Raw genomic sequence first — 12,611 nt, forward strand, 5'->3', positions numbered from 1 at the left:
AGGTGGCTCTCTCCCCAGCACCAAGGCAGCATATACCCACTCTGTCAAGAATATATACACTACCAAACATATGGTAGATAGCTAGTGGGAAGCAGCCACATAGCACAGGGAGATCAGCTCAGTGATTTGTGACCACCTAGAGGGGTGGGATAGGGAGGGTGGGAGGGAAGGAGACGCAAGAGGAAAGAGATATGGGTACATATGTATATGTATAACTGATTCACTTTGTTATAAAGCAGAAACTAGCACACCAATGTAAAGCAATTATACTCCAATAAAGATGTAAAAATAAATAAATAAAAATCCAGGAGACGACGCTAGCAGGCAGTGCGGAGCCCAGCACAGCCTATTCAAGTCTCCTCTTCACACATAAAAGGAGAGGGTTTTTTTACTTGAAAGAGAAACAAAGGCTGGGGTCCAGAGCCAGGTGGGTCTCTCAGCTCCAGCCCCTCCCTGCCTGATCACCAACCCTCATCCACGGCTGCCTCTGTGAAATCCAATTACTGGGCACATGACAGCCTTGCCTTTGTAATCGGAGGTGGCGTGCGGGGAGCCAGGAGCCACCAGAGCACAGGAGGCGGTTCAAACGGCATTCTTCAACAGACTTCTGATGGAAGGGTACCATGATGCGTCACGAATCCAGGGGCCCTAAGTGTGTTTCTCCACACTCGCTGCTGTGTCCCTGGAGAGGGCCTACTTGCTTATCCCACAAGGCACTGCCATGTCAAGTCCTCTCCAGGCCCTTGAGCTCACGCAGGTGGCCTGGAAAGGCAGCCCTGGCTGCAGGGTGGGTGACCTCGGTGTATGGCTCTGACAGCCCGGACGAATGCCTTCTCACCCTGACCTTCCTTCTCCACCCGTGAGGTGAGATGGCAGTGACAGCTCTAATATTTTATGGGAGATTCTCCCAACTGGTGGCACACAGGCTAAGTCTAGCTTGCAAAATGTGTTCTATTGGCTTCCAGATTAAAATACAAATTAAGTAAAAATGGATAAAATTCATATAAATATCCACCTTTCCAGCTTCAACTGAATAAAACTATCAGAACAATCCCGTGGCACATCTGGCAGAAGCTGAGTAGGGCCTGTACCAGGTGGCCACAGTCCCCACCACTCCCTCTTGTCCCATGCCCAATCTGAGTCACTCATTACCTACATGCTAGTATCTTAAGCGTTGGTGTTTATAACCCCTGAACTATGGTCTCAATCTTGGCTGCCGGCACTTTAGAACAACTGATATTGATGTTAACAGATGCCTAGGCCCAGGCCCACATCCAGACATTCTGATTCAATTGGTCTTGGAGTAGAGCCAAGGCAATGATGTTTGTAGAAAAACTCCTCAGTTAATTCTAATTTCAGCCAGGCCGAGAGCTGCTGGTCCAAGGGCCCCGGCAGCTGGGAGGACCCATCTCACCTGTGTAAAGAAGCAGCCACCAGAAAAAGAAGGACGGGAAAAGTGGGCCTGGTCAAAAGCACCCACAGGTGCCCCTGGGGAAACACGTGTTGCCCTGGGATCCCCTCCACCCCCAACGTAAGCACTTTAGCTTTTTAGGTACAAACGCAATGAGCTTTGTGGGCTTCGGTCAGAAACGACAACACAGCCCAATCCCTCCTGCTTGCCCTTGTGTTTGCGCCCAGTCTAGGTCCTGCCTGTAGCTCCCTCCTGAGCCACTGTCCAAGCTGCTTCCTGTCCCTGCACTGGGTTTGCCAATTCACACCTCTCCCCTCCCCTCTTGACTCCGCCCAGGGCTCACACCTCCTGTAGGAAGCTGCATGAAATATGCTCCTCTCAGGCTTCCCTGGTGGCGCAGTGGTTGAGAGTCCGCCTGCCGATGTAGGGGATACGGGCTCGTGCTCCGGTCCGGGAAGATCCCACATGCCGCGGAGCGGCTGGGCCCGTGAGCCATGGCCGCTGAGCCTGCGCGTCTGGAGCCTGTGCTCCGCGACGGGAGAGGCCGCAACAGTGAGAGGCCCGCGTACCGCAAAAACAAAAACAAAAAAATGCTCCTCTCAAGTCCCTCAGGTACCATCAGCATTTTACGTATTGGTTTCTCTAAACAGGCTCTTAGACTCCTTTCATGCCCCTATCAGATAGAGAATTCCTGAAGGCAGGAATCACATCTCCTGTGCCCCCTGTGCCCTCCCCAATTCTCCCACCCCACTATTTCATGAATACACACCAAGCGCCCAGGCTGCAACTCCATCCCACGGGTCCCTGCGTGGCAGTGGACTCTTGCAGAAGGATGGAGGGGCTACCTGGAGAGTGGAGAGCGGGCACTGCCGCCTGCTTGTCCACCTGGAGGAGCCATTTCAGATGAATCTACAACGCCCACCTGCCAGCCTCCTGCCCACCTCCCTGCCGAGCACCCGTGTCTGCTTGCTGTACGTGTGCACAGCACAGAAAACAACAGCCCTGGCGTCTGTCACTCCTGAACTGAGAAAGCAACATGGGAGAACAGTGCTAGACTGCAGGGGGGTTGGGGCATGGCGGTCAGAAGGGGGCTCCTTCAAGTCTACCGAAAAATAACTACTCCTGAGCTGCAGGACCCCAAATACTCTACTGGTCTGTTCAAAACAAGAGAATCACTCCGGGACCCACACCCCTGACCATGAGTCAGTCTGATTCACAGCCAGCTAGAGGCAGGAGTGGCACTTAGAGATTTCCAGAGGACATAGGTCCACCCTTAGAGCCTCCCCTTGGGAAGGATTTGCTGAGACTAGCTGACTGGGGACTAGCCCTGGTGACATTCCCTAGACAGGGTCGGAGCCTGAAGGATGAGGGTCAGCATGCCCTCCTGGCCTCAGCTGACCAGGGCCTACCTTGGAGCTGACAGAACGTGGTCATGAACTTGCTGGTGAGGGACTTGAGCTCGTTGTTGGCCAGCGTGATGAGGTGGATCTGGTCGGTGACATTTCGCAGGACCTTGTAGATGCCGATGGGGAAGGAAACCAGCTTGCACTCGGCCAGGTCTGCAGCCAAAGGACAAAGACCAGAGTTAGCAGCCACAGCTGCCCATGGACTTGCCCCAAAACCCACAGACCCGACCCTGTATCTCCTCCCGGCCTCCTTTGTCTCCTACCTGGCTCCCCTGTGCCAGGCTCAAGACCCTGCAGTCCCTCCTCCAAGAGCCTTCATCACCATTCATCACACTTGTCCAAGTCTCACACACTGAACCTAACAGCTTATTATAGCACCTTCTCTAATAGCACAGCCTGCTAGCTGGAATGCAGAAGACAGAGCTCTGATGACCAGCACTCACAGCTGTGTGCTTGAGGCCCTGAAGGACCCACAAGTCCCTCCAGGGTCATCAGACTCAACGGCGAAGCCAGGGTCTTAAGAGTACTTTATAATAGTCTACTTCTTTGAAAACAGGCAATTCACACAGACTTTGTGGTATGACCTTCTTCCCCATCCTGTCACTCTGAGGACAGGTCTGTCTAAGAGGTACCAGGGAAGCCTCTGTGAAGAACAGTCTGGCAGTTCCTCGAATGGTTAAACCTAGTTACTATATGACCCAGCAATTCCACTCCTGGGTATATACCTGGGAAAAATGAAACCGTGTGTCCACACAAAATAGTACACATGAATGTTCACAGCAGCATTATTCATAATAGCCAAAAAGTGGAAACAACCCACGTATCCACCCACAGACGAATGGATAAGCAAAATGTGTATATCCACAAAAAGGAATATTGCTTGGCAATAAAAAGAAATGAAGTATCAATATATACTACAACATAGACAGGCCTTGAAAACATTATGGCAAATGAAAGAAGCCAGTCACCAAGGACAATATATTGTATGAGGCCATTTATATGAAATGTCCAGAACAGGCAAATGTACAGAGACAGGAAGTAGATTAGTGGTTACCTAGGGCTGGGGGTATTGAGGGATGGCAACTAAGGGGTGAGGGGCTTCTTTGTTGGAGTAATGCAAATGTTCTAAAATTGGATGTGGTAATAGTTGCACAGCTCTGTGAATATACTCAAATCACTGAACTGTACACCCTAAACTGTATGGTATGTGAATTATATCTCAATAAACCTGTTTCATATATATGGCAGCAGAGAGACACTGAAAGCATGGAGGCTCAGAAATCAGGCTGTCCAGCTCATCTAAGTCACTTAAGTTTCCTGAGCCTCAGTTTTCTCATCTGTAAAATGAGGGTATCGTTGTCTACCTAGCAAGGCTGTCAGGAAAAGTAAATATAATAATAAGTACTCAATGTACTAACCAAGTGCCTGGCAGATAAGTAGTGGGAATGCTAAATACAAGTGCTGTTTCCCTACTCACCTTCCACTTTGCTCTCCCCTTCTCACCTTACCCAAATTGTCTCCATGCTTCAAGGCCAGTTCCCATCCCACCTCTTCTGGAAATCTTCCTGGATCACCCCCATTACTGGTGATTGCCCCCCCAACCCCATTCAGGAGCACTCATCAACTCAGACAGCGCTGCCCCATCTCTCAACAAACTCTTGTCTTTTCCCCAAAGAGGCCGGGCTTCCCCAGGCACCTCTAAGCCTTTGAAGATTGTTCCAGTATTAATATACAAAATTCAATAATATTCCTATATGCCAACAATAAAATACAGTTTTTAAAGATCTTATTCTGAACAGCAACAATAATGCAAAGTCTATAGAAATAATCAAAATTTAAGCCCTTCTCCCTTATCTGCCTCACAGAATTTCTACTCTGGCTCTAATTCCAGCTCAAATGTCATCTCCTCCACGAAGCCCTCCCTGACGGCCCTAAGCTCCAGCCTCTGAGTTTCATATGGTATAAATGAGACCTCTTCATCCTGTATTGTATTAACCTCCTTTTGTGTCTGCTTTCCCACTGGACTGGGAAGGCCCCCAGAGCACAGCGTCAGCAGAGGTCCACCAGGCTTGGAGGGCAGGGCAGGGTTACTGGTGACCTCATTAAGCTGGTTTAAGGAAAGAAAGGGGACAGGTAGGGGTAAGGGCAAAAGTCCAAAAGACTGAGGAACCATAGGGGTAGGACATCCTGTTAAGAATTGTCTTTAGGGAATTCCCTGTTGGTCCAATGGTTAGGACACCAAGCTTCCACTGCAGGGGGCCTGAGTTCGACCCCTGGTCGGGGAACTAAGATCCCACAAGCCGTGTGGCGTGGCCAAAAAAAAAAAAAAGAAAAGAAGTGTCTTTACTGCTTGCTCTGGTCCAGGGCTATGTTAGGTGACCCCAGCCCTGTGTACCAGTCCAATGTCAGGTACCTGCTCTTATAGCAGCAAGTGGGGTTTACAGAAGAGAGTGCAAGGTCCTGCCGGGAAGAACGAATGCCCAGAGGTCAGACTTTCAGTAAAAAGAGATCAAGGGCTGGAACTAGACCAGCTCTGTAGGCTCGAAGTTTGGGGCAAGCTGAGGATTCTTGAAAGAGCAAACACTTCCAAACAATGAGCCCCCTAGTGCTTGGTGCCAGAAGCACAAAGGTCTAGAAAGGAGTCTTGTTGTGGTTGTGAATCACAACTGCCCCTTTGGCTAAAAGCAACAGATCTCAGACCTGCTAGGGACAACATCAAGGAAAATGCCAGAAGCTTTCCCTTTAAAACAAAGAGCAAAATAAGGATGCCTTCCATCATCTGTATCCCTGAATATGGTCTTAGAAGCTCTGGCCAAAGAAATAGAAAGCATAAACATTAGAAACAGACAAAATGATTATTAAGTGCATGTGAGATGACTGCATAACCTCAACAAAGCAGGCATCTGACAAAGTACACAGATTAAAAAGATCTCAGCAAAGTGGCTAATTAAAAGTGCAAAATTCAATAATATTGAACTGCCTATATGCTAGCAATAAATATAGTTTTTAGGATCCTATTCCAAACAGCAGTATAATATAAAATATAGAGAGAATCATAATAGAAAATATATCTGACCAATATTAAGAAAATTAGTTCTGTTTTTTAGTTTTTAAGGAACCTCAATACTGTTTTCCATAGTGGCTGTATCAATTTACATTCCCACCAACAGTGTAGGAAGGTTCCCTTTTCTCCACACCCTCTCCAGCAATTATTGTTTCTAGCTTTTTTGATAATGGCCATTCTGACCGGTGTGAGGTGATACCTCATTGCAGTTTTGATTTGCATTTCTCTAATAGGTAGTGAGGTGGATGGACCTACAGTCTGTCATACAGAGTGAAGTAAGTCAGAAAGAGAAAAACAAATACCGTATGCTAACGCATATATATGGAATCTAAAAAAAAACGGTACTGATGAACCTAGTTGCAGGGCAGGAATAAAGAGGTAGACATAGAGAATGGACTTGATGACATGGGGTGGGAGGGCGAAGCTGAGGCGAAGTGAGAGTAGCATCGACATACATACACTACCGAATGTAGAATAGTTGGCTGGTGGGAAGCAGCAGCATAGCACAGGGAGATCGGCTGGGTGCTTTGCAATGACCTAGAGAGGTGGGATAGGAAGGATGGGAGGGAGGCTCAAGAGGGAGGGAATATGGGGACATGTGTATGCATATGGCTGATTCACTTTGTTGTGCAACGAAAACTAACACGGTATTGTGAAGCAATTATACTCCAATAAAGATCTATTTTAAAAAAAGATTTTAAAAAAAGTAGAAAGGTTCACAAAGATATTTTTACAAATGGGAGGACTTCCCTGGTGGCTCAGTGGTTGAGACTCTGCCTGCCAATGCATGGGACATAGATTTGATCCCTGGTCTGGGAAGATCCCACATGCCACGGAGCAACTAAGCCCGTGCGCCACAACTACTCAGCCTGCGCTGTAGAGCCTGCAAGCCAAAACTACTGAGCCTGCACGTTGCAACTACTGAGCCCACATGCTGCAACTACTGAAGCCCGTGCACCTAGAGCCTCTGCACTGCAACAAAGAGTAGCTCCCACTCACCACAACTAGAGAAAGCCTGCGCGCAGCAACGAAGACACAATGCAGCCAAAAAAATAAGTAAAAAATAAATAAATAAATAAAAATGGGTTTGTACATGGAGATATATAGCATTCGTTGACAACAAGTTAAAATATTGAAATAATAGTGATTTTTTAAAGAAGTTAATTTACAGATTGTTTAATGCAATTCCTACTCAAAGCCCAAAAAGTTTTTTTTTAAACTTGATGAAATGGTTTTAAATTTCAACTAGGGAATAAGCAAGCAAGACTCTCTAAAAGAGAAGAAGGTGGAGTGAGAACCAATTTTATAAGGCTGCAGTAATTAAAACAGAGGGTAATAGGAAAAATGGATCATAGAAGAAAATACAGATCCATTGTCCAGAAAATACAGACCATAAATAATATGTCATAGTTTAATAAACACTAAAATGGAGGCCTCACAAATAAATTAGGGAAGGGAAGGATTAATAACTGATGTCAGAATAACCAATGAACAATTTGGGGAAAATAAGAGAAAGAGACTCTCAATTAACCTAAGAATCAAAAAAAAAAAAACCTCTAGATAAAATTACACTTTAAATATTTTTTGAAATGAAATCAAAAAATCAGAAGTAAACAGACTTATACAACCACTTAAGTGAGGAAGACTTTCTCAACCTAGGAGCCTTGAAGAATCACAAAGGAACAGATCAACAAACTTAACTATAAAAAAATATGAAACACCTGGATGCTTAGAAGAAAATAAGGCAAGCAACAGATTGTGAAAAAGGATCTATAAATAGGATATATAAGTTGTTATCTTGATTATTTTAAATGCTCAATGTAACTCAATTTAAGAAAGGCCACCAGATGATAGATATTCACCAGGGAGAAAATATAATTAGTAAATAAATATACAGCCACTGATATGTGTTGCCAAACTGCTTTCCAGGATATTTATACCAATTTACATATATTCTAGCCAACAAGTAAGAGGATCATTAAAAAAATCCTTGCTAATATGATCAGGGGAAATGGTATCCCTTGCTTTCATGAGACTGATTATCTTTTATGGTTAATTAACCATTTTTATTTCCCTGGTGGAAAATCTTGTTCAGGTCTCTTGCTATTTTTCTATTTGGAGTTCTGGCATTCCACCCACTCCATCACCCCCCTAGGTGTTGGTAGAGGTCCCTAAATAATATTATCAACCTATGTCTGTTCACTGTTTTTCTTTTTTTTTTTTTTTGTGGTACGCGGGCCTCTCACTGTTGTGGCCTCTCCCGTTGCAGAGCACAGGCTCCGGACGCGCAGGCTCAGTGGCCATGGCTCACGGGCCCAGCCGCTCCGCAGCACGTGGGATCCTCCCGGACCGGGGCACGAACTCGTGTCCCCTGCATCAGCAGGCGGACTCTCAACCACTGCGCCACCAGGGAAGCCCTTTTTCTTGTTTAATAGTTCAAGTTATAGCATTTAGGTGTTTTTTTTTTTTAAGCAGAATATAAAAATTATACGCACACAGTAATTCCAACTATGTACAAAAGTATACATGCCTGGGAAAGAAGACCAAAAGGAAAATAACCAGAACGTTAAATGGTTATTACAAAGGATTTGAGCAATTTATTACTATTTATAGTCCTGCTGTTTGTTTATTTTGTACAAAATAAGTACCACTATTATCTGCATAAAAATATTTTAAGTATATATGGTGATGCTTTACTTTTAAAATAGAAAAATAAACGTATCATAAAAATAGCTTTTATTGGAAAAAATAACCTGACATATTCAAGGATAAACGAAGCCAGCCAGCTCCTCATCAATCTGAGACACACAGAAGGCAGAGCCATGAAAGAAAGACAGTAGCTCTCTGTACTGGACTGAAGTCGAAGTTACGAGTTGGCACTTTCAGCACTCAGGCACTACTGAAGAATCATATAATGAACTCTGCTCCCCAAAGTGGGGAAAGAAAGTGCTCACGAAGAAGGCCGAAGAGACATAACGCCACTCAGGTTATTTCCAAGGATCCTCAAAGCAGCTGTCTTCCAGAGGAGGTCAGCTCAGAAACGCCCAGCCCACAGCCTTGTTCCTCCCACCTGGGCTGCCCACACGCCATCCCAACTGTACACCACCCCACTCTCCCAGTCCCCAGCGCAAGCAACACATGGCCTCTGCAGCCTCACTTGCCCACTGACACAGTCACAGAAGCATGTGGCCCGGCATCTGGGAGGGTTGGGGGCTGAGGGCCCAAAATGCATCCACACCTGTTGCTTTCATTTATCTTCCACAAATAACTACTGAGGTCCTACTGTGTGCCAGGCACCGTTCCGCATTGTGCCCTGTGGCTTCCCTATGATTTTTTTGTTCTTGGGAACTCCGTCTGTTCCCTTCATCCTTTGATTGGTGTTCGGGTAGGAGTGTGCACCATGGAGCTCCTGCTCAGAACAGTCTGGCTGCCTCTGATGGCAAAGGCCCCCAAGGATTCCTACAAAGTGCCCTGCTGGGATATGATGCAAACATCCCCATCCAGGCCACGTCACCAGCCACTAACACTGCCTGTGAACTCCCATCCCAACTGGGAGGACAGGCCTGTGATCTCCGGCACAGCTCTCCATGGTCCCTGGGTCAAGGATATGGAGATCCAGGGGGCTTCCCTGGTGGTGCAGTGGTTAAGAATCCGCCTACCAGTGCAGGGGTCACGGGTTCCAGCCCTTGTCCTGGAAGATCCCACATGCCGCAGAGCAACTAAGCCCCTGCGCCACAACTACTGCAGCCTGCGTGCCTAGAGCCTGTGTTCCACAGCAAAGAGACGCCACCACAATGAGAAGCCCGCACACCATAACAAAGAGTAGCCCCCGCGCACCGCAACTAGAGAAAGCCGGCACACAGAAATGAAGACCCAACGTAGACAATAAATTAATTAATTAATAAATTAAAAAAAAAAGAATATGGAGATCCAGGTACCCAGACCTTGCCCAGTCACCTTCCCATCTGTACAGATGGAGCAAAACACTTCATGTCCATTCCCTGGGTGGGGTGGGGATAATAATAACCATAAATAGCACCACTCACTATTTCATGTGAGCTAAGCTGTCAGAAGTATCCTCTCTGTACACATGAGAAAACTGCAAGTAAGTGACTTGCCCAAGGTCATTCAGCTAAATGTAGGGGAGTAAGATTTGGATACAGGTTAGGCTGATCAGGCAGCCAGGGGTACTAACCATTTTGCTATCCTGCCCCACTGTGTCAAGAATGTGCCCAGTTGTCTCTAGGCCAGAGAAAGTAGAGTCTCTGCTGAGCAGCTCAATGGGACACCAGGGCCTTGGCTACAAACTCCTGTAGGCCTTTCCAGTTCAGCACCTGCGATCTGGGGACAGAGGCCCCGCAGCCTTCTTCATGAGCCTTTTGTCCTCAGGAACTTCTTCTCCAGGTCTAATTCAAAGGATCGGCACCTTCTATACCCACTATGCCTGTGTGTAGTAGAGAAAAGCCCCCGGGGTTGAGCCAAGTCCAATGCTCACGAGGGCAGACAGCACAACTTCCAGAAGACACAGCCAGGATGTAGCTGGGGGCCAGGTCCCACTAAGGGAGAGAGGGACCCTACCGAGGGAAGAGAAGACCCAGGCTGGAGACAGCCAAGTCATCCTCCAGGAGCCATGGGATGTCACCGAGAGTCCCATTCTCTATGGGTCCTCAGAGCTGACAGGACGGGGGCTAGTTCAGCAGTCATAAGGAAAAGGTTCCATGTGAGGAAGTAAGTGCAGCGTCATGGGGTGATCAGGCAGGGTCACCACTGAGAGGATTCCTGAACCAGATGGAGGTTGGGTGATCTCAAAGTTCTCATTCAACTAAAAAAAACAGGCATAGCTAGCATCACGAGTACTGACCATGTGCCAGGCACAGTAGCAGGCGCTGTTTATGTATTAATCATGAGTTACCCTCACAGGTGGAAAATGAGGCCTGCGTTGATAGGCCAATCGTCCAAGGTCATTTGGGGGAGATGATGGAGTGCAAAGAATCGGAATGCAAAGATTCCAGTAGGGTGACCAACTTGTTTTGGGTTGCCTGGGACAATCCCAATTTTAGTACCAAAAGCCCTGCATCCTGGGGGACCCCTCCTTAGCCCCAGACAACTCAGGACAATTGGTTGCCTAGGTTCAGGCTGCACACTGATGGATAAGAGGTTACTAGAATCAGAGAGGAGAGAGGGACGGCAACCCAGGCATGGGCCATGGCATGCGCAAAAGCCCAGAGAACCTTCATTTCCTCTGAGGCTCCACCTTTGAGCCTCGGCTCCTCCTGCAATTTTCTGGAGCCTCACCAGAGAGGAAGGAATCATTTCATGCTACTTGGTGGTGCATGCACGCCCACAGACCCCATCAGGGGCTGGGGTTACTAACACAGGGTCCTCTGTCAACATCTGGATGGCAGCTGGATTCAAGTGTGCCTTTCCTCAGTGCCCCCGGCACTGACACTTGAGCTATAGTAGAGAACAGAGACCCTTGGGGGGAAGGCACTGTAATAAACACAAGGCATAATTATCCTCATAATCATAATTATTGTCACAAGAAGGCCAAACTGCATGTCCCCAAACCTCTAATTAGAATAGTACTTCGTGTTAATAAAGAAGCTCTTTAATTCAAAGTGCATGGGTCCTTAAAGGTTATCTTGTAAATTCTAACGAATGCCTAATGAAAAGTAACTGGTGGGAAAAACCAGGGCAGAAAACGCAAAATCCAAGCAGTAAACAGAACGTTCTGTGAGAAGTCAGGAGGGCTGAGTCAAGCTTGTGTTGTTCCTTAGAAACAGAACTCTGACCCCTGCTCAGTTCCCGCTGAGCAGTGGGCCTGGTGACAGGGGCCTGTGCAGGGAGCGCAGAGGATCATGGAGCCCCTGGTAACCAAGCCACAGGACCCGAGGAGAAAGTGTCGGGGACTCAGGCTGGCGGGTGTGTGGGCTCTGTGGCCTGACCAAGATGCAAGACTCCCCAGGCTGCAGCAGGAAATCTGCCACCAGTCCCACCCAGAATGTCTTGTTTTCACAAAATATCTCTTTTCACAAACGTCTTTTTTCGTGGACTCTTTTTTTCAGGATTAGAAGGAGGCTGAAGGCCATTTAGCCCATGTTTTCCAAATTTCCCAGTAAGAAGCATCTGGAGAGGTGGGTCCTAGGCCCCTACTCCTGAGATTCTGCCTCAGTGGGTCTGGAATGGCACCAGGAAATCTGTGGGGGGTTTTTTGGGGTTTTTTTTGTTTTTTGCGGTACGCGGGCCTCTCACTGTTGTGGCCTCTCCCGTTGCGGAGCACAGGCTCTGGACGCGCAGTCTCAGTGGCCATGACTCACGGGCCCAGCCGCTCCACGGCATGTGGGATCCTCCCGGACCGGGGCACGAACCCGCGTCCCCCGCATCGGCAGGCGGACTCTCAACCACTACGCCACCAGGGAAGCCCCGGAATTTGTGTTTTTTAACAAGTATTCCCAGGTGATTCTTACCCATAAGCAAACTTGGGAAATACTGAGTAATGCAGCCTCCAATCTCAGACCTGAAATTCTCTCAATGTCTCCACTGGAGGGCACAGAGTTCTTCTTGAACACCTCTGATGATGGGGAGCTCCCCTCCCCTCCACAGAATGGTTCGAACTGTTAGAGAGTTCTTTCATGAGCCATATGATAACTGCTACCCTGCCACTACCTAGTGGTCCTTCTGCCCTCTTGGATCACACATAGGTATCTGCTCCCAAGTGACAATGCTTTAC

General features: G+C 47.5%; 1 protein-coding gene across 2 annotated transcripts in view; it reads right to left on the bottom strand.

Annotated features, from left to right (window-relative positions):
* The window catches only part of LRRC20 (leucine rich repeat containing 20), a 71,674-nt gene that overhangs the window by 32,888 nt on the left and 26,175 nt on the right, over positions 1 to 12,611 (bottom strand). For both annotated transcript variants that reach the window (XM_060126165.1, XM_060126166.1), the window contains one exon: positions 2,821 to 2,970. In XM_060126165.1, coding sequence (XP_059982148.1) covers positions 2,821 to 2,970 — 150 coding nt within the window. The remainder of the gene's footprint in view (positions 1 to 2,820; positions 2,971 to 12,611) is intronic.

Source organism: Lagenorhynchus albirostris, chromosome 16, assembly GCF_949774975.1.
Source record: "Lagenorhynchus albirostris chromosome 16, mLagAlb1.1, whole genome shotgun sequence".
NCBI lineage: Eukaryota > Metazoa > Chordata > Mammalia > Artiodactyla > Delphinidae > Lagenorhynchus > Lagenorhynchus albirostris.